This window comes from Microcaecilia unicolor, chromosome 5 (assembly GCF_901765095.1).
Source record: "Microcaecilia unicolor chromosome 5, aMicUni1.1, whole genome shotgun sequence".
NCBI classification, from domain to species: Eukaryota; Metazoa; Chordata; class Amphibia; order Gymnophiona; family Siphonopidae; genus Microcaecilia; species Microcaecilia unicolor.
The window spans coordinates 1,701,648-1,724,729 of record NC_044035.1 but is presented as its reverse complement, the minus strand read 5'-3'; the positions used below and the strand labels follow the sequence as shown (position 1 = coordinate 1,724,729).

General features: G+C 44.2%; 1 protein-coding gene across 1 annotated transcript in view; it reads left to right on the top strand.

Annotated features, from left to right (window-relative positions):
- BUB3 (BUB3 mitotic checkpoint protein) overlaps window positions 1-23,082 on the top strand; it is an 86,261-nt gene that overhangs the window by 49,241 nt on the left and 13,938 nt on the right. Inside the window, exons 4-6 of the mRNA XM_030202560.1 lie at window positions 977-1,128; window positions 9,122-9,280; window positions 18,889-19,066. Of these exons, the coding sequence (XP_030058420.1) occupies window positions 977-1,128; window positions 9,122-9,280; window positions 18,889-19,066 (489 nt within the window). The remainder of the gene's footprint in view (window positions 1-976; window positions 1,129-9,121; window positions 9,281-18,888; window positions 19,067-23,082) is intronic.

Genomic DNA, 23,082 nt, shown 5'->3' with positions numbered 1-23,082 from the left:
GCTTACTTTGGTACTTCCCACACATGGCTGGACTGGAGGGAGAAAGTTTGCTTGCTAATTTTCTTTCCTAGAGTCCATCCAGTCCAGAACCCACTCTTAGCAATTTGGGCAACTGGCAGTTAATGGGTGTTTTGATGGAGGTTTTCGGGTGGAGAATTTAGCAGGCTGATGGTTCTTTGCTTCTTGTTGTATTGACACATTAACTGTAGGGTTGAGTCTCATTCTGACTTGGTTAGCAGTTATTGCAGTGCCTTCTTTATTTGTATTCTGGGGTTTAGTTTTAGGTTTGTTTTAACAGAAATACTGGTTAGCTGTGGACTGCCCAGGACCCTGTATAGGATTTTTATTTATTTATTTATAGCATTTATACCCCACTCGATAGCAGGTTCAGTGCGACTTACAAGGTATGGTACAAAGTCATCGGTCTCCATCTATTGGCAGGAAAGCAGATGCACCACAAGGAGGGGTGGCCTAGTGGTTGCCTCACTGGTCTTGACATCCAGAGGTGCCCAGTTCAATTCCCACTGTTGCTGCTTGTAATCTTGGGCAAGACACTTAACCCTCCATTGCCTCAGGTACAAACTTAGATTGTGAGCCCTCCAGGGACAGGGAAATACCCAATGTACCTGAATGTAACTCACCTTGAGCTACTACTGAAAAAGGTGTAACAAAATCCAAATAAATATATAAAACATGTCTTGACTGGAGGAACTCGAGGAAAGAAGATTAGCAGGTAAGTCCTGATTGCTCCCAATGTATTTTTCTTTCCCTGGGAAGTTGATGTACAAAATGCTTTTAGTAAAACCGGGTGCTGGATATGAAACACATGTTGGTGTTCCTTCTTATATGCTCTTGTGTGCACAATACTGTTTTCCTCATGCTGTAACAGTAGACACATAGGCTGTTTTAAAATGCTACCCAGTAGAAATGATGTATGTGAGCTGCAGGGAATCCTGACCTGAGCTGCTTTTTGCAGAATCTGTTGTTGGAAGTCATGAGGCTCCCATCAGGTGTGTGGAATTCTGCCCGGAGGTGAACGTGATGGTAACTGGAAGCTGGGACCAGATGGTTAAGTTATGGGATCCCCGAAGCCCATGCAACGCAGGGACCTTCTCTCAACCAGATAAGGTGTGTGCTCTTCTGCCGGATATCAAACCTCACGGTTAGTCTAGCTGTAGGAGCATTTGACCTGTGCTTGAAGACAGATATTAATTGCCTGGAAGATTTGGCAAGCACTAGCTTCATCACTTCAAAGCTCCCTGAACAGATTACATGTTCCTGGTTTTGAGGGACATTCAGGAGATAACGGCTTGTGATGCAGTAGCTCATCCTTCTATGGTGTGCCATTGGAAGGTGTTTGTGATTAAAATTTAAACTATGAGGTGAATTGCTTTGCAACCAGTGCATGGAATCTGTGTAAATGTAAAATCTAAGTGTAAGGAATGAATCACTTACACTCCAGTTATTCAGCACAATGCAGCCTATTAGTTATTTTATATGTTTATTTCTAGGTGTCATCTTGTTTATATCAGTAGATAGAATCTGCGTCTGTCTTTTTAGTGTATTTCCTTTATTATAAATATCCAGTCCAGTGTGGTAGCATAGTCATGCCTTGTACTGCGGCTAACTAGCCATCATTTTCCTCCATCACAGCTGAATCTACTTCTGGCAAGCCCTTTGTGCAGAATGAAAGAATTGCATTCTTTGGGGCAGTGATTTATGGCTGTGTGCTGCTGTTTAGGGCAATGATAAATGGCTGACAGAGCAGCAGCCACTGGCCAGCCGTTGGGATACAAGCAGCTGATTGGTTGAGCAGTTCTTCTTCTGGCCTAATTTTTAATGCTCTGTCTGATAAATGAGTGCATGACATGCTGTTGCAGGTGACTGATGATGCATGTGGGAGAAGGAATACTTAAAATACAGGTGTGACACCAGTTTGGAAATGATTTAAGGTGGTTTTCTAGCGTTAGATATTTTTGCGGTACACATGGTCTGTGTATACAACATGCATCATTAGTGTCACCTTCTGTACAATGACATTTGATTCTTCTTGTATCTTCACCCCTGACACCTGGCACCATTAATCGTGAGAATTGGAGCTCTTCTGTGTGGTATTTCGCATGAGTTTTTTGCTTGCTTTTTTTCAGGTTTTTGTCTGCTTTAAGCAGAACACATGAAATGGATTAGGCTTTTACCTTTGGACTGTACATGACCACTGTGCAATCTGTCATCTCCTGGTCCTCATACTTAGTGTGGAGTTGGAAGCTTTGGATAATGCTGATAGGTGCAAAATATGAGAGTGGGACATTAAGTTGTGATATAGAAATATGTGCATTGAAAAGAATACATGTAAACTAAATAGCATACATTTAGAATTATTTTATCTCTGCTTGGTTTGCAGATTTACAATCTGGTCATTTTCTACAACAGGCAAAGAATGTCGAAGCTTATGTTTGATGGGTCTGTGTGATCTGATTATGAATATTGGTCTGCTTGTCTGTCATTTCCTTGGCATCTGCAGCAGATGAATCCAGAGACTTGTGGGTTATGACCATCTACCAGCAGGTGGAGATACAGAGCATTGAGCTGAGCTCTGTTTTATAGGACAATATGCCCTTTGGTCAGTCAGTATAGCTTTATATCCGGCAGTCAGTGGATGGCCTCTCACGAGCTCCTGGTCTCATCTTTACCACAGCTTCTGTTCTGGGTTTCCTGTCCAGTTGAGCTTGGGATGGTGTGGCTGAGCGGTGCCAGCTTAAGGGCTACACTTGGTGATGCCAGGTCCTTCTCCCACCCGTGTGCCCCTATTCAGCCTGGTACTAAGTGCAGGTTTCCTGCTCAGTGGCATTTTGGAAAAGGTGTTGATAAGCTGGCTGTTGGCATTTGCTCTCAGAGAGGAGTGACAACATTGCTACAAAGGGGTGAATGTTGCTTTAAATTTTTGTTGAGTATCTGGGCTAACTCGTGGCTTTTTCTTTCTCTTTGCTCTGATGGCAGCAGAAGCGGTTAAATGCTCTCGCTGTGGGAAGCAAAGAGCAGCGTTGGGGCTGTGTCTGGTGGGGTGTTCTGCTTCAGTTTCGTCCAAGCTGGCATCTATCCCTGCTGAACCGTTGCTTTCCAGCACAGGTAGATCTCGGCTTCGTTTCCCTCAAGTTGTTGGTTCTGACATTAGTTCCTGCGCATGATTCTGCTTCCAGTTCTGTAGCATTGTCGATGTCGGCTCAGGCTCCCAGTTTTTCCTTACCACTTCAGTTGCTGCCAATTCGGGGGAACCTTTTTCTCTAGAATTTGTATTTTTATTACACCAAGCTTACTTGCTTAAACAATCTCATCAGACTTCTGATTCTTCTGATCTGTAGCAGCACTCAGCTCACTGTACAACTGACTGCAGGTGGATCCTTCAGGAAAAAGGAAATGTGTGGAAGGGGTTTCTGAGGTGTATTCAGTGACCACACCATCCCATCCTCACTCTGAATGAGGCTTTTCAGCAGCGTCTCTTATCTTGTCATGTTACTGAGCTTCTGGAAGAAGTTGGGATTGTTAATGAGGAGGCAGATGATCCCACTGCTGCTAGTGCTCTGGAAGTTATAAACATTTCTAGCCCTGAAGCTCCTGCTCCATCTGTTTCTAATTCTAAATTGGTTAGTAAATAAAAATAAAATCATAAGCCATAATACCACAAAGTGTTCTGGTATACGAGGCTGTGAGGGAACTCGTATCTGCATAATGGTCCACTCCAGATGCCAGCCTTAGAGTGGTCAGAGCCATGGCTTACCTCCATCCTGTTTCCGAGGAAGAATTAGAGAAGTTCACGGTGCCCAAAGTGGACTCTTCAGTGGTGGCAGTTACCAAGAAACCACCTTACCTGCGAAAGATGACATTGCCTTGAAAGATGTGCAGGATAGGAAGCTGAGGTCTTGAAACTGTCCTTGGTTTCCACCTGCAGGCGGCTATATGCAGTCCTTATGCTGCTCGGGCTTGGTTCAGCAGGTAGCAGATGCAGTGGTGGGCTCAGAGTCTCCTATTCCCTGTGAGTTTCCTAACATGGAGACTCGCTTATTTAGAGGATTATCTGTATGATCTTATTCAAGCTTTGGCCAAGCAGATGGCGCTGGCACTCACCTCCCTCTGCTTATTGTGGCTGTGTCACTGGTCCACGGATGCTGCCTTCAGCTAGTGCCTTACAAAATTACCTTTCAGAGGTAAGCGGCTTTTTTGGGGAGGACTTGGCGCTTGCCAGAGGACAAACCAAATTCCTCCTTCAGGTCTGCTCAGTTTTGCCATTGGATGAAAGACAAAGAGGAAAGTGGGAATAAAAACCAGGATTTCCAAAGACAGGACCACAGTAGTACTGAAGTGAAGCAGTATTTATTGAAAATAAAAATAACTCAACACAACGCTGTGTTTCGTTCACTAGACTGCTTATCTCATGATTCAGCTGTAATTCTACACCAACGGTCTTTCTAAAGACCACCATTACCTATCGCCGCTATTCCTGGATTCTCATTTGTTGAAACAAGTATTCAGATTCCTGATGCAGGCCTTCTGGCCAAAACACAGCGTTGTGTTGAGTTATTTTTATTTTCAATAAATACTGCTTCACTTCAGTACTACTTGTTGTCCTGTCTTTGGAAATCCTGGTTTTTATTTCTACTTTCCTTTCTCCGTGGGATCTCTTGAGTTCTCCACGCATGTGGATTCTCTATAGTATGAAAGACACCAAGCGCTATTTCCCGGGCCGCTCCTCTTCCTTTCAGAAATTTCTCTGTCGGCATAAATAGTTCTTTTCCACTAACAAACAATCTTCCTGTCTGAATTCAGGATCTTCTTACGCCACTAGACCCTCACAATGATGGGGTCTCGGTCCACTCTTCAGCTGAAGCAGTAAGGGGACAGCTGTCTCACTTATGGAGAGTGAACCAATATTACTAGGGACCAAAGGGTCCTCAAAAGTAGCAGGGAAGGATACAGGTTATAATTCTCCTCTCCCATGCAGGGCTTTTTTAAAACGGGTGGTGGTCCTTTCCACTCTATGCTCCTTGAGAGTTAGGAGCTGTGTTACCGGTTCTGGTTCCCGAGAGGAGTCAAGGACGCTATTCCATTTATTTCGTAGTGCTGAAAAAAGGGCGACTCCACTGCCCTGTTCCAGACAAGTTTCTGAAAGTCAAACATTTTTGGTCCCTGGCCCAGTGATGTAATGATTATTGCTTCTTTTCCTGGTCTACAAACTCCTAGCATTGCTTGGATGTAGGGACCAGTGATGTGATTGTTTCTTTTTAACTATAGCTAGGTATTGTTTCTTTATTAGGCATAAAGCTTAATCATTGTATATCTCAGACAATAATGACTTATACACTCTCCACTTTGAGGTGAATCCATCTCTAACAATCTCATTTACCCAATACGAATCCAAAAGAATCTGCAGTTATTCTCTGAGCAGTCTGTAGTGATAAAGTAAGCAGGCTGTACTTTTAGAGCAATACAGGCAAGTCTCAGCATGTTGTGGTGGCTTCAAATGTCCAGTCTCCTTTGGGCAGTGTCCTTGGCATTATCCCTTCGGATAGTGGTGGTGACAGATGCCAGCCTGGAGGTTTGGGGGAGCCATTGCCTTCATCTCAATGCCCAGGGTTTATGGGACAGCACAGAATCGCAGAGGAAAATCAGTCACCTGGAGCTGAGAGCAGTTTGCCTCGCTCTTGGCATTTCAGTCAATTCTGGAGGGCAAACTCATGTGTTTTCTTCCAGACAACATGACAGCGGTGGCTTATGTGAACAGATAAGGCGGTACTGAGCACATTCAAAAGCATGGATTAATGAGATAAATCCAACATAGATTTAGTGAAGGGTAAATTTGCCTCACCAATCTATTACATTTCTTTGAAGGGGTGAACAAACATGCGGATAAAGGTGAGCCAGTTGATATTGTGTATGTGGATTTTCAAAAGGCGTTTGACAAAGTACCTCATGAAAGACTCCAGAGGAAATTGGAGAGTCATGGGATAGGAGGTAGTGTTCTATTGTGGATTAAAAACTGATTAAAAGATAGACAACAGAGAGTAGGGTTAAATGGTCAGTATTCTCAATGGAGAAGGGTAGTTAGTGGGGTTCCCCAGGGGTCTGTGCTGGGCCCGCTGCTTTTAAACATATTTATAAATGATCTAAAGATTGGAGTAACTAGTGAGGTAATTAAATTTGCTGACGACACAAGTTATTCAGAGTTGTTAAATTGCAAGAGGATTGTGAGAAATTATAAGAGGATGTTACGAGACTGGGATAATGGGCATCTAAATGACAAATGATGTTTAATGATCAAGTGCAAAGTGATGCATGTGGGAAAGAGGAACCCGAATTATAGTTATGTAATGCAAGGTTCCACAGTAGGATTCACCGACCAGGAAAGGGATCTCAGCGTCATTGTTGATACGTTGAAACCCTGTGCTCAGTGTGCTGCTGCGGCTAAGAAAGCAAATAGAATGTTAGGTATTATTAGGAAAGGAATGGAAAACAAAAATGAGGATGTTGTAATGCCTTTGTATCACTCCATGGTGCGACCACACCTTGAATATTGTGTTCATTTCTTGTCACCGCGGCTCAAAAATATAGTGGAATTAGAAAAGGTGCAGAGAAGGGCAATGAAAATGATTGGGGTTGGAACGACTTCCCTATGAGGAAAGGCTAAAGCAGCTAGGGCTCTTCAGCTTGGAGAAAAGACGGCTGAGGGGAGAAATGATAGAGGTATATAAAATAATGAATGGAGTGGAATGGGTAGACGTGAATTGCTTGTTTGCTCTTTCCAGAAATGCTAGGACTAGGCACACAGTGAAGCTACAAATTAGTAAATTTAAAACGAATCGGAGAAAATATTTCTGCACTCAACTTGTAATTAAACTCTGGAATTCCTTGCCAGAGAATGTAGTTAAAGCAGTTAACTTAGTGGGGCTTAAAAAAGGTTTTGTGACTTCCTAAAGGAAAAGTCCATAGACCGTTATTAAAATGGACTTTGGGAAAATCCACTTCTTATTTCTAGAATAGGCAACATAAAAAGTACTGTACTGTTTTGGGATCTTGCCAGGTACTTGTGACCTGGATTGGCCACTGTTGGAAGTGATTTGTTGGACTTGATGGAACTTCGGTCTGTCCCAGTATGGCAGTACTTATGTAGAGGAGTCTCCTCTTTCTTTGGGCAGAGTGTCATTTACAGCAGATTTCAGCCAGGCACATAGCAGGTATTCTTGATGTTCAAGCCAGCTATCTTAGTAGGATCTCCATGGACCTGGCGGAGTGGAAACTGCCATCAGATGTCTTCCAGATGGTAACTCAGAAATGGGGCACTCCGTTCCTGGGTTTCATGGCAACTCAACACAATGCCAGAGTATCCAGGTTTTTCAGGTGAAGAAGAGTCTGGTTCAGAAGGGCTGAATGCTCTTTTGTAGCTGTGGCCAGAATTGGCTCATCTTTGTCTTTCTCTGTGGTGGCTGGTAGGCTGAGTTCTTCACATGATCATTCATCATTGAGGTTGGTCATTCTGATTGCTTCGGACTGGTCCAGGAGGCTGTGGTATGTGGATATGATTCAGCTTCTGGCAAACAAGCCATTCAATCTTCCTTCGATTCGAGGGTTTCTCAGTCAGGGGTCCATTCAGGTGGAAGATCCCTCCTGCTTTGGTCTTATGGCCTTGAGAGGCCGAAATTGAGAAAGAAAGGTTATTCTGAGGCGGTCATTGCTACATTGCTTCAGGCACGAAAGTGCTCAACATCTGCCACTTATGCTAGAGCCTGGCAGACATTTGAAGCCTGGTGCTCGGAGAGAGCGTTGTCTCTGTTCAAGGTTTCACTGCCTCATCTTGCGGCTTTCTTGCAAAATGTCCTTGGTCTCGCCTATAATTCATGTATAGCTCTTGCCTATTATTGAGGTTGAATTTCAAATTCTTCCCTGGCTTCTCATCCAGACGTAGTGTGTTTCTTGAAGGGGGTTACTCAGGCCTCCCCTTTGCAGTCTTTTCCCTGAGTGGAACCTTAATCTGGTGCTCAGGGCTCTGCAGCATGAGCCTTTGAGGAAAAACACCTTTAAGGATCTTACTCTCAAGTCTTCCTTTCTTGTGATCTCGTTGGCGCGTAGGGTTTCTGAGCTACAGGTTTTGTCTTGCAGAGATCCATTCCTCAGTTTTTCAGAATTGGGTGACTGTTCATACAGTTCCTTCCTTTCTTCTTAAGTGGTGTCTGCATTTAAATTAAACCACCCTCTTTTACTTTCTTCTTTTAAGGAGGAGGATTACAAAACAAGTTATTCTCTGCATTACCTTTACATTTGTCTTCTTCAATATTTATAGGCTACCAGTAAGTTCCAACGCTTGGATCATCTTTGTTCTCTTCAGGTCCGAATCGTGGTACTGCAGCTTCGGAATCAATCATTTCTCATTGGATTATAGAGGCTATTGCCTCCTGGTGGGTCACAGCTTCCCAGCTCATTGAGTGCACGCTGAACTCAGGACATGGCGACATCTGGGTGGAATCTCAGATTTTCTGTCTAGAGGAAATACGTAGGACAACGACTTGGTCCTCTTTGCATATCTTTTCTAGGCTTTATCACTCGGATGTCGCAGTTCATACGGAGTCTTCCTTTGATGCATTGGTTCTTTCTGCGGCTGTGTTGGCACCCCATCCTACTTTGTGGGATGATCAATCCCTAATCTCTGGATTCATCTGCTGCAGATGCCAAGGAAAAATTGTCTTACCTGATCATTTTCATTCCTTTAATAGCAGCGGATTAATCCAGTGTCCCACCCTTTTTCAGTCCTATTTGTTCATGTACAGTTTTCCATTTAGGATTTTTGCTGTTATACCAATTATCAAGAGTTCTATTGGTGTGTTTACCCCTGTGAGGAAGGGGAAGTGTGCCTAATTGTTCTTTCTGCTTTGTTAGGAGAAATACTAACTGACCAAGGAGCATACTGTCCTATAAGACTAAGTTCAGTTCAGTGCTCTCCATCTACATGTGCTGGTAGATGGCCATAACTCACAAGTCTCTGGATTCATCTGCTGTGATTAAAGGAAAGACAATTATTGGGTAAGACATATGTTTTCCATATTAATATGCCTGGTCTGTTTTGTTTTCTGGAAAGGTTTACACACTGTCTGTGTCTGGAGATCGGCTGATTGTGGGAACAGCTGGCCGCAGAGTCTTAGTGTGGGACTTGCGGAACATGGGTTATGTACAGCAAAGAAGAGAATCCAGCCTAAAATACCAGACCCGCTGTATTCGGGCATTTCCAAATAAGCAGGTAAATATTTCACTGCGAGTCCACACAAGCTAGTCTCCGCTGTTGCTGCACTTTAATTTTTAAACACATGCGGGGCTTTTCTTTATTTGTTTCCTAATTAAAATTTGCTATCCATCTTTAAGAAAGAAATGCACCCAAGTCTGTGTACAGCATATTAGGATATCTTTAAGGTACTAATAAACGAGTTTAAGGATGAGCTGGTCAACTGTAGTGTATCTGGATTTTCAGAAGCCTCTAGCGAGTCTCCTCAGGAAATTTAAAGAGTCCCAGGATAGGAGGCAGTTCCCTATTGTTGATTAGTTCTATTCTGTTCCTATCTTATTTACCAAAGTGGTCAGTGTTCCAAGTGGATAAAGTTATCCGAGGCATGTCCCAAGAAGCTTTACTGTGATCAGTGCTTTTTGACATTTAGAAATTATCTGAAAACTGGAGATGTGACTGAATAATTTTGTATACAACAAAACAAAACTCTCTCATGTAATGGCAAAAAATAGTAATTTCAACAATAGACTAAAGATTCTGTGGAGTGCATCTGTTTTAAAAGAAATTAAGGGAAAATCCTCTGAATTTAACCCAACCTCCAACCCAAGTAGTCATTTAGTAATAACAAGGGTTGAGAAAGCGTCTGCTGGGAATTATATCATCATAGGCAAAAACCCTTTTAGTTCCAAAATGAATGAAAAGATGCTAAAAGCTCAACAGAAGTACATAAGTACATAAGTAGTGCCATACTGGGAAAGACCAAAGGTCCATCTAGCCCAGCATCCTGTCACCGACAGTGGCCAATCCAGGTCAAGGGCACCTGGCACGCTCCCCAAACGTAAAAACATTCCAGACAAGTTATACCTAAAAATGAGGAATTTTTCCAGTCCATTTAATAGCGGTCTATGGACTTGTCCTTTAGGAATCTATCTAACCCCTTTTTAAACTCCGTCAAGCTAACCGCCCGTACCACGTTCTCCGGCAATGAATTCCAGAGTCTAATTACACGTTGGGTGAAGAAAAATTTTCTCCGATTCGTTTTAAATTTACCACACTGTAGCTTCAACTCATGCCCTCTAGTCCTAGTATTTTTGGATAGCGTGAACAGTCGCTTCACATCCAATCAGCTCGGGATCCATATAGCATGTGAAAGTCAAAAGAGTAACTTAGCTTTCAAGTGCAGATACAAAGCAACAAGTGGGTCATCGGTCAAACACACCGACTTCGGCCAAGGTTTCGCTAGTAACGCTGTGTCAAGGCGTGAGTAACCTTCAAAGACAAAAAACCGTGTGATAAAAAATATATATATAAAAGTGAAACAAACTGTGAAAGTAACATAAAAACAAAAAACGTGTAAACAGGATCCATAAACTTAAACATTAAAGCTTAAAATGTTCATAGTTCAAATATGAATACTTGCCATAAAGGTTCACAATATGAGCATGCTTCCTGGTTGCTTCCTGCTTGCTCGTCCCTAATAAAATGTACAGGTCGGCATACTCTCCCACATACTCCTCGTGAGTAATACTTTGCAGAGTCCAGAAGAGGTGCTGTGAGGACTTCCAGGGCATTACTCCAGTGCTAGAAAGAAGGACTGTCAATTTGTGTCCAATACTGCAAGAGGCACTTTTTCACTACCATTCCTGCTTTACATAATAATGATCTCTTTCCCTTTCCCAAATAAAAGCCCCAAGTTGATTTCCACAACAAATTTGCAAAATACCCTGAATGTCCGTCCCAAAATTTGAACCTTAAGGCAAGACCATAAAGGATCCCTCAGCAAGGCCACATTTAAGGCTAAGTGAAGATGGAGCACATCCCGCTTTGTGGGCCTGAAACTGAGAGAAATATGTTCTCTGAGAGTCTGAATCATTCTATAATGGCATTCTCTCAAGGAAGCACTACAGATCAATGTGGGGGTATATGATAAAGTTCAATATCTCAAGTGGTGACTCTAATGTTCAGATCCCGTAACCACAACTCTGCTACAGTATGAAACTCCTGTAGTGGCATAAGCTTATTTAAAGTTTGATGGAAATGAGCCTTCGAGATAACATTGGATGAGTCTGTAGCAAAAAACATACAACCTACTAGATGTCCCTAATAAAAGACCTGCCCACTCTAGTGTCTACATGTAATGGCAGAATTGACAGTAAGCAAATCTATCCTTGGGCAGATACTAATAACGCTGTTGCAAGAGTTAAAAAGACAAAATAGTCCCAGCATCCCGTAGCATCTTACTAAGATAGCGAAAGTCATTATCTGCCCATCTACAGAAAATCCACTCTCAGTTCTGGAAACAAAATCCAAGTTCCCTAAGATAGAGAGTGGGCCCCTTTCTACAGAGATAACAGTGCCTTCCAAGCCAATTGCAACGGGCGCAACAGAACATTATGTTTACAAAAGTATGACAAGACACTAGGCTATGCTTGGAGCACAAAATGAGGATGAAATGGGGCAAACAGCTCTCTTTCCATATGCAATGGGGTATAATCATCACAATCCATTATTCCTTCATATGGCACAGGAGACAAGCATGATTGTAAAGATGGAGATTCCGAGAGACCGCCTCTAGCCCAAATCCCGTTTGACTCAGTTTAGGCTTCTTTCCTCCCGAGATAAACTTGATAATAATTCTTTGTAAGCAGATGAGATATTTCCTTAAGATCCAGAGAGGGGAGGACAATTTGGGAAAAATTGTCATTTTGTGTAGATTAATTCTTCCAACCAAAGACAACGGCAGAGTATGTCATGCTTCCAACTTCTGCTTAGTAAACTTTAACAACTTAGGGATGTTGTCTTTATCTGCCGTCATTTACTATGTTACTATGTTAACATATACAGTTGACTTAAGTCACTCGATAACTGTATTCTTAAATATCTAAAACTACCTCTAGCCCATTTAAGTGGGAAGGTGTCCCCCCAGCCCTACCTAACAGAAGGCATAGTTGCCAGGGCCTCTGACTTGGAGGTATTTAATTTAAACCCAGAAGTGCCTCCATATTCTGCAATACTCTCCGTGTCAACGTGGGCAGTAAGGAATGTGGGTTGGTCACATGGACAAATCATCTGCAAATGCTGACCAATTACAGCATGATTTCCCATATCAAAGGATGTAAAATCAAGACAAACAAAAGTAGTGGCAAAGGACAGCCTTGCCTGGTGCCCCTTTGAATAGAGAAGTGCTCCTCTCTAATCTCATTCACCCATACAGAAGCCACTGGATGTTTATATACCATATGGCTAAACCTCGGTAGAGAAAAATCCCAGTCCTCCCAATTGAATGCCTTATCTACATCAAAGCTAATAGAGAAGGTGTCCGTTGCATTCTGGTGGCCTCCAGCGCGGCCAAAATCATGTGCATGTTGTGCACCACATACTGATTTTTAGCAAAACCTACTTGCGGCTCTGCTATTAATTGAGGTAATAGTTTCGCAAGTCCGTTTGCAGAGATCTTGGCCATTAACTTTTTCTTAATGCAACAGTGACACAGGCCTGAATGTCTCTGGGATGCTGAGATCTATACCGGGCTTCGGAACTACTATTATATTAGCCATTGATAATACTCCAGGTAAGGATTGTGTTGCAATAACTTTGTTAAACATGACTGCTGTGTGTGTAGACACCTAATCCTTTAATAACTTTATAAAACTCGGTTCTGAGGCCATTGGAGCCAGGTGCTTCCCCCAACACGCATTGTTGTATAACCCAGGCCACTTCATCCACCCAGTCGGGCTATTAAGTACCGTCCTATCTGCATCACTAATAGAGGAAAGATCTAAGTTAGACAATTACTACTTTCCAGGAAGTTAGTAGTGTCCTTCAAATGCAAATTGGCAAAAAGATCTCACAAGATTTTCCCAGTATCTTTATCCAAGGTTGCCATTTGACCATAACAATCCTTTTAAGTATAACTCTTTTCTGGAATCCCGTAATTGTCGCACTAATTTTTCCTTTAACTTTCCATTTTTGTTCCATACTTGTATAATTGAAAGTGATAATACTGGGCCGATTTAATCACCCTTTGATGTAAAAGCTCATTAAGAGCTGTTTGGGTAGGAAGATGATTGAATTCAAGCAGCATCAATAGGGGAACACCTGCACCTCCTCCTTTCCTGTTTCTTTACATCAGTACTTCATGATTTCTAACTTCCTTAACATGGCTTGAGTAGGCAGTGAGGTCCCCCTTAACACCACTTTAGCGGCTTCCCAATATAAAATTTGAAGTGCGCAGAGTTCAAAATGGCCGCCGAGTGAAGTAGATGTGTGTTTGAGCTCTCGCAAATTTTCCTGGAATCTATAGCTATGCCTAAGAGAAGGGGAAAAGCCGCTGCCCCAGCCTCCCAGCGGCCAAATCCCCCTACTCTTATTGGCCCGATTGATACCTTCTTGCAGAGGACTTCCAATCCTAGAGAGTCAGTGAGCGGCCCGCTGATGGTCTCCACGGCAGTTAAAGGCCTGCAGGAGAGTGCTGGGCTGGAAGTTTCTCTGAGCCCTGACAATAGAGCACCTCCTCTTCCTCCTCAGCCATGTGGAGCTAGCTCTCCAAAGATGGTGTCTCCGAACCTGAGTTCCGAAGTGGTCATTGGAATCGGAAGGCAAGAGGCGAGACAAGAACGAGTGGAAGCAGTATTAGCCATGGTGGTTGAAGCAACGACGGAGGAAGAAAATGCCTCAATTTTGGCAGGCATCGATCCACAATAAACAGAGGTAGAAACTATTTCATTTCCATTGTTACAAACAGTTAAACCCTCTGAAGTTACATTAGATAATCTTTGGACATTGATTCTTGATCTAGGGAAGGCGTTAGTCCCCCAGATGCATAAGATAAAACAAGATCTTGAACAAACTCAGGAGAAAGTGAAATTATTAACTTTGCAAGTCCAAAAACAAGAGACTGAGATTCAACAAGTCCGAGAGATACAAAATACTATGCTTAAAGATTTAACTAATTTAAGACGAAAGACAGAGAATCTGGAGAACTATTCTAGAAGTAATAATCTTAAACTTTCCTTACTCATCTTTAGTGTCTCCACGAGAGATGCTAAAATCTTACTTCAAAGATATTATCCAGATTGGGGAGGAAAGCATCCCCCACTTTGCTCAAATTTATTACTTACCATCTAGGAATCTACAAATGCAAGAGAACCAACCTTTGGACATTACGACATTACTAGAAATATCAGATACTGATTTGATAACACCAGCTACTTTGGTAGCGACAGTAGCATTATCGCCGGATAAGATGTGGGTATTAAAAATGTATTATAAAAATCGAGACAAACTATTTAAAGGATTAAAGATCTGTGTTCACCCTGATATCTCTAGGGAGACACAAATACGCCGTAAAAGATTTCTTCAAAAGAAACAAGAAACGATTCATATGGGAGCAAATTTCCCTGTAAATGTTTAGTTAGCTACCATTCTGAGAAATATGTATTTTTTGATCCCTCCCAACTTGAGACATTTATTACGACAAGAAGGGCTGCTGGAGTGGAATCTCCAGCAGTAATTAGCTCTTGAATTAATATTAATAGGAGTGGAGGAGTGGCCTAGTGATTAGGGTGGTGGACTTTGGTCCTGGGGAACTGAGGAACTGAGTTGGATTCCCACTTCAGGCACAGGCAGTTCCTTGTGACTCTGGGCAAGTCACTTAACCCTCCATTGGCCCATGTAAGCCGCATTGAGCCTGCCATGAGTGGGAAAGCGCGGGGTACAAATGTAACAAAAATAAAAAAATAAAATTTTATTTAGGATCAAGCACATGTCTGTTAACTCTCCTTAAATATATATTGTTTATTCTTCAACATATGACATTTTTGAACTCCACTTGTGGACTTATGTTTGGTTAATAGAGCATAGATATGTGTATTATAATATTTTTTCTTGAAATAATGTAATTTTGGTTAACCAACTTTCTGATCAAGTTTATGCTTGTAAAAATTTTAAAACTTAATAAATAAAATAAAAATTAAAAAAGTGCGCAGAATCCTGTAACCCAGGCCTCCGTCTGCTCACATGGGGACTTTGAGAACCACTCCAAATCAAGAGGCGACAACAGTTAGACACAATTGACGCCCCCCCCCCCCCCTCATATATATATATATATATATACACACACACACATATATGTGTGTGTATAGCTATATAAAGGTGGTCTTTTAGATCCAGCAGGAGACGAATGACGAGAACCTCCCTGCATGCAGAACACTCCAGTGTCCCTGAAACATGCACCAAAGTATGGCAGTATACTTAGCTGAAAGAAACCATCCAGTTCCCTGAGTCATCCCGGGTTTACCAGGTATCAAGACATGGGGATGACGCTCCGTCTCTGTTCCATATGTACTAATGTCTGAATAAGCAATTTGTAACCCACACATGTAAACGCTGCACAGTCCTCAGGAACAACAGTTCCCTCAGCCACTAGACGCCCCAAAATCTACTGTGACACGTCCTAAAACCTTGCTTTCGCAAAAACACCCGGGCATCAGAAACCAAAGAGTAGTATCTTGATTCTCCTTTATGCATATTTTCTGCTTTGCTGGGTACATTGGCACAAATCTAATATTAGCCTTCACCAGCTGAATGCATACTGGGGCAAACATAGCATAACATTCGATGTTGTATCTCGCTAACACCTTGCAGTTCATAGTGGGTAACAGAGCAAAAGAGCCTGAACAATCATCTGTGAAAAATCAGTTTACATTTTAAAAAACTATCTGCGCTGCGCAGAGATGTGAATAGTCCCAGAAACGTAGAATTCTCTGATCTTGATTAATTGGTTCTCTCAGAGCGCTCAGAGAATTTCTTCCTTATGTGCATAATTCAAGAGCCAAAAGATGATAACTCTGGGCTTTTAGTTGGCTTCACATTTAGGCCCAAGCCAATGAGCCCGCTCGATATTCAGTGGCCCCGCAGAACTTTGACTCTGTAGGCTCTTAACCAACCACGACAGCAAAAAAAAACAAAACAAAAAAACACGACTGCATAAGTCCCCTTCTGGTATTGATTCTGGGAGGCCCACCAGTCTTAAAATTGTTTCTCTGGGCCCTGTTTTCCAAGTCATTGAATTTATTATTGAGAGTTTTTGTAACCAGGTTTTTAAGCTGAGTATTTTCCTACGTCATACAGTCTACATATGTCTCCAACACATTAATCCGATTCAACACTGAATGTAAGTCCTGGCTCACACCTTCCATCCTCTTGTCTATACCAGTTAATTTGTCTAATATTTGCTCGAGTTGACCCTGCAAGGAAGCTTCTGTCACCGTCGAGACTTGATATTCCTTGATACACTGTCCTCACTTGGATTTCAGGGCTCTGTTCTTTCCTGATTTTCTTCTTATTTCTCCCAGCGTACCTTTAGTGTATACTCTAGTGGATCCTCCTCTACTTCTATCCCACTATCAGTTGGTGTACCTCAGGGATCTGTCCTGGGACCTCTTCTTTTCTCCATCTATACTTCTTCCCTTGGTACTCTGATCTCATCCCATGGTTTTCAGTATCATCTTTACGCTGATGACTCCCAGATCTACCTCTCCACACCAGAAATCTCAGCCGAAATCCAGGCCAAAGTATCAGCCTGCCTGTCTGACATTGCTGCCTGGATGTCTCACCGCCATCTGAAACTAAACATGACCAAGACTGAGCTCTCATCTTTCCCCCTAAACCAACCTCTCCTCCTCCCTCATTCTCTATTTCTGTGGATAACACTCTCATCCTTCCTGTCACATCAGCTTATAACCTTGGGGTCATCTTCGACTCCTCCCTCTGCTTCTCTGCACATATTCAACAGACTGCTAAAGCCTGTCGTTTCTTTCTCTATAATATCAGCAAAATTCGCTCTTTCTGAGCACACTACCAGAACCCTCATCCACACTTTTATCACCTCTCGCTTAGACTGTTGCAGCTTTCTTCTCACAGGTCTCCTACTTAGCCATCTCTCTCCTCTTCAATCTGTTCAAAATTCTGCTGCACGACTAATATTCCGCCAGTGTCGTTATGCTCATATTAGCCTGTCGTTATGCTCATATTAGCCCTCTCCTCAAGTCACTTCACTGGTTTCCTATCTGTTTCCGCATACAGTTCAAACTCCTCTTATTGACTTATAAGTGCATTCACTCTGCAGCTCCTCAGTATCTCTCCACTCTCATCTCTCCCTACATTCCTCCCCAGGAACTCCGTTCACTGGGTAAATCTCTCTTATCTGCACCCTTCTCCTCCACCGCTAACTCCAGACTCCGTTCCTTTTATCTTGCTGCACCATATGCCTGGAATAGACTTCCTGAGCCGGTACGTCAAGCTCCATTTCTGGCCGTCTTCAAATCTAAGCTAAAAGCCCACCTTTTTGATGCTGCTTTTAACTCCTAACCCTTATTCACTTGTTCAGAACCCTTATTTTATCATCCTCACTTTAATATTCCCTTCTCTTGTTTGTCCTGTTTGTCTGTCCTAATTAGATTGTAAGCCCTGTCGAGCAGGGACTGTCTTTTCATGTTCAAGTGTACAGCGCTGCATACGTCTAGTAGCGCTTTAGAAATGATAAGTAGTAGTAGACTTCTGCAGTCCAAGCAGCCCAAGCTGTAGGAGAAGATGAACCTGCCGTATCTGCCATCATGGTGTCACCATCTTGTGCTCACCCTTTGTCTTTTCACTGTGGTTTGGTCAACATTTCACACCTGTAACCAATTCAACCAACTGGAAAAAAAAACCCCGAGGGTGACTTCCCACACTAGCTCAGAGAGTGATCAAGGAAAAGAGAATCTGTAAAGGTGGATAAGAGAGCGGGCGCGGGAGCTAAGAGCCTACCTGATCTCTCAGCCCCGCTGCATCAGATGACCCCTGTTCATTTTATTTAAAACTAGTAAAACAGGCCCGTTTCTGGAGCAAATGAGACGGGCGCTAGCAAGGTTTTCCTCCCCAACACCCCCCCTTTCTCCCTCCCTCTCTCCCTACCTACCGACCCCTTCGTCGTTCTGACACCATTGCTCCGCACCTCCTGAACGCACCGTACGCCATTGCTCCGCCCTCAGTGTGTGACGCCATTGCTCCGCCCTCGACGTCATCACGTTTGACGTGAGGGCGGGGCCCCGAGATTTGGCGATTTCGGTGGCTTCACCACCACGAACCCTTCGAACCCATCTTGAAGGAAGTGACGGAAGTGACGTCAGTGTCTTCAGAACGTTGAGGGTGAGTTTTATTATATAAGAAAGATATGGAGGTCCTTTTACTAAGGTGCGCTAACGGATAGTGCATGCTAACTGATAAGACATCAATAGAAATATAATAGGCGTCTTATTTAGCATTCGCTAATAGCATGCCTTCGTAAAAGGACCCCTTATAGTCCATCAGTACAAATTGACTTCTTCTTGGCATTAAATAAGCAAGTCCCCTTTCCTTGGAGCAGGGCCCAACATCCAGTTGGGAACTATATATATTTTTGAATATGTATGAAAATTTACATAAACTGGTGACCTATTTTATAATCATTGTAGAGATCCTGACACCCTGGTTAGCAGTGGAAGTTACCAGAATATCTTTAGGAAAGCCCAAATAGCAGTGTGTTTATAAAGTTGTGTATTGAAAGTTATATTGATAGATGATGCTGTTTATATGTGTGTTTGTAGGGTTATGTGTTGAGCTCCATAGAGGGTCGTGTTGCTGTGGAATACTTGGACCCAAGTCTTGAGATTCAAAAGAAGAAGTATGCTTTCAAATGCCACCGTCTTAAGGAGAATAACATTGAGCAGATATATCCAGTCAATGCCGTGTCCTTCCACAACCTTCACAACACATTTGCCACAGGTTGGTATTCGTCTCTGCCATTTCTGACCATATTCCAGTAAGGATTAGAAGTATTAAGTCATGATTGGAGGATCCAGTCCCTGCTTCTGATAAAACTATCACCAGCTCTACTTACTGTACCAGGCTTCTTAAAATGTTCCCTGCTTTAGAGATGACTGATGGAATACTGTTTGTGTTCTTTGATAGTCATGAATAGACTGAAAAGCAAGCTACTGCTGTTGGGTTAATAATGGTTTTTTCCTAGAAGTGAAGCTGTATTTTCAAAATTGAAAATCTGGACTGTTCGGGGGGGTTAGGGGGAAGGTGAACCTAGTCAGTTATACATTTGTGAAAAAATTGTTGTCCAAGGACAAGCAGGTCGTTGTATTCTCACATTGGTTCCACGTCCACGTTGGCCCAGGAATCGGACAGCAATTTTGCAAGCAAAATATAAAAAAAATCTTTCCAGAGTCTTCCCGCCCGTCGCGTGAGAGTTCCCGCTCAGTTATTTTTTTCTCCGCGGTGAGGTGCGGTCGCGTTTTTTCCCGCTCCTCGCAGGCCCAGGAAAGAGTTTTCTGACCTACTTTTTTCTTTTTCTATCTTATTTGTAGTAGAATTTATAGTTAAAAAAAAAAACTCCCATAATTTTCTTTACTTTTTTGCCCCTTTTTAAGTTTCCTTTGTTTTTCGACGTGACCGGGTTGCTCCCTTCTTTTCGTGCCCTTTTTCCTTTTAACAGGCATGATCGCATCTTTTGATTTTGCCGAAGCTGTTTTTTCTTCCATGTCATCGAAGACACCCAGCGGCTTCAAACGTTGTACTCGTTGCAACCGGACTATCTCAGGTACCGATACCCACGCTTGGTGTATCCAGTGCCATGGGCCCGAACACAGCCCAGCCGCTTGTAGTCTGTGTCTTCACATGAAGAAACAGACGCAAGCATCTCGAGAAGCCCAACGAGAGAAGCTTTTTGGGGCTCACTCTGGTCCATCGACATCGGTACTGAGGTCGGTGGCGTCAACATCAAGGGACACATCGACGTCGGGAGCTAAGGTAATGGCTGCGGAACGACCAACTCATGCTGGGAGCAGTGAGGCATTGAGTGGGTCTTCACTTGTCTCGAGGCCTCCTGTTATGCAGGCCCCCTAGGATTGATCTTTATTGGACCCGGCCCCGAGGAGAAGTGAGGATTCCACGTCTTCCTCGTCGGTACCGAGGAGTCTTGATGATGGGCGTCGAGCAAAGGTGGAGAAGCACCGTCATTTTTCTCCTTCAGCACACGGTGCCAGGAGCTCCGGGACGTCGAGGGATTCAGCACCCGAGAAGCGTCGGTGCAGAGAGGATCGCTCTCCCTCTTTTCAGGAGGTGCCAATGCATCGGTCTAGCAGCCCCGTACCTGCTCCCGAGCCTCTACAGATTCTGCCACCAGCTCCTGTACCGACCCCGCAGCTTTGTACGATGGCGGCTCTCGACGAGCGCATCAGGGCCCTGCTTCCAGAGCTTCTGGGAGGGTTACTGCGCCAGTCTGCTTCGGTGTCGGGGGTGCTTGCGCCTTCCATACTGTGTGCTGCAGCAGTATCTGGCCCTTCGCCTGTGGTGAGGTCCCTGACCTCTGTGCCATCTGTGGCATCTGTTTCGGCTGCCACCCAGGTCGACTGTCCCTCGACGTCGGTGGAGGAAGCTTCACTGGAGTCCAGGTGGGCGTCGACTTCTCGGCACCGCCATCAAGGACGTCGTTCCTCGGCGTCGAGGCGGGCTCAGTTTTGGACTACTCTGAGAGATGTCTTGTCCGATACTGAAGATGAGCGTTCGTGGGAGGAAGAGGAGGATCCCAGGTACTTTTCTTCTGACGAGTCCTATGGGATTCCTTCTGAACATTCCTCTCCACCAGAAAGGAGACTGTCTCCGTCTATCCTTTACCTCCTTTGTCTGGGAAATGGCTGTGGCTATTCCCTTCCCTATGGAGGTTGAGGATGAGCCCAGGGCTGAGATGCTCGAGTTCCTGGATTATCCTTCTTCACCTAGAGAGGCTGCGATGGCTCCTTTGCATAATGTACTCAAAGAAGTCCTTATGTGAAACTGGTCGTTCCCTCTTTCTAACCCCGTGATCCCGAAGAGAACTGAATCCCAATATCTGATCCACGGGGAACCTGGATTGATGAAGTCTCAGCTACCTCACAATTCCATGGTGGTGGACTCCGCTCTCAAAAGAGCTAAGAGTACTAGGGACTATGCCTCGGCTCCCCCAGGCAGAGAATCTAGAACCTTGGACTCTTTTGGGAGGAAGGCGTATCAGGCCGCTATGCTCGCTGCCAAAATCCAGACATACCAGCTGTTCACGAGCATCCACTTGCGGAACTCGGTGAGGCAACTGTCTAGCTTGGTTGATGCGCTCCCTCCGGAGCAGGCCGAGCCTTTCGCCAGGTGGTCAGGCAGCAGAAGGCGTGTCGAATATTCCTGGCCAGGGGGTACGTTCAACACTTTTGATGTAGCATCCAGAATCGCTGCCCAAGGTATAGTGATCCGCAGACTCTCATGGCTACGTGTCTCTGACCTGGATCATTCGGTCCAGCAGCGGATGGCGGATGTTCCTTGCCGGGAGGATAACCTTTTTGGTGAGAAAGTAGAGGATCAGGTTGACCAGCTCAAAAAGCACAATGATGCTATGGATTCTCTCTCCAGCCAGGCGTCTTCTGCTACTACCTCCTCTTCTAGGAGGTTTTTTTGGAGGGAAGAGGAGTGCTCCCTATTCCTATGCTAGGTGTAGGTATGCTCCTGCTTCTCGGAAGCCTGTCCAGGCTCAGCCCCAGCGCGCTCGTTCTCATCAACAGTGTGCGCCTAAGGCCTCTGCGGCTCCCCAGCAAAAGCAAGGGACGGGCTTTTGACTGGCTCCAGTTCAGCATAGCCTCAGAAAAAATGTCCGGGCCAGATGACTTGCCGGTTGTGGGGAGGTTGATATTTTTTTCACCAAAGGTGGCCTCTCATAACCTCCGACCAGTGGGTTCTTCAAATAGTCCGTTCAGGATACACCCTCAGTCTGGAATCCAAACCTAAAAATTGTTCACCGGGAGCTCATTCTTATAGTTCCCAGTACAAACAGGTACTTGCAGAGGAACTCTCCGCCCTTCTACAGGCCCAAGCGGTCGAACCTGTTCCACCAGAAGAAAACAGGGGGAATGCGTCCCATCCTAGACCTAAGGGCCCTGAACAGATTTCTAGTTGAAAAAAGTTCAGGATGGTTTCCCTGGGCACCCTTTTTCCCATGATTCAGGAAAACGATTGGCTATGCTCTCTGGGCTTACACCCACATCTCGATACTTCCAGCTCACAGGAAGTATCTTCGATTTCGGCTGGGAACACAGCACTTTCAGTACCGTGTACTGCCTTTTCGCCTGGCACCTGCGCCCAGAGTGTTTACCAAATGCCTAGCTGTAGTCTCAGCGTCGCTACACAGACTGGGAGTGCATGTGTTTCCTTATCTTGATGATTGGCTCAAGGGAGGGTGCTCTGGAGTCCATGCGAATGACTATTAGGGTGCTAGAGCTACTGGGGTTTGTCATAAATTATCCCAAGTCCCATCTCACCCCAGTCCAAAAATTGGAATTCATTGGAGCCCTGTTGAACACTTAGACAGCTCGAGCTTATCTTCCCGAGGCAAGGGCGGACAACCTTCTGTCCCTGGTGTCTATGGTTCGAGCATCTCATCAGGTCACGGCTCGGCAGATGTTGAGTCCTCTGGGGCACATGACCTCCACAGTTCATGTAACGCCCATGGCACATCTACATATGAGATCAGCTCAGTGGACCCTAGCTTCCCAGTGGTTTCAAGCTGTGGGGGATCTAGAGGATGTAGTCCAACTGTCCATCAGCTTTTGGAATTCTCTTCAGTGGTGGACGATTCGATCCAATTTGACCATGGGGGCGACCATTCCAAGTTCCTCAGCCACATAAAGTGCTGATGACGGATGCATCTCTCCTGCGGTGGGGAGCTCATGTAGATGGGAGCCTGGTCCTTTCAGGGAAAAGGTCTGTAGATA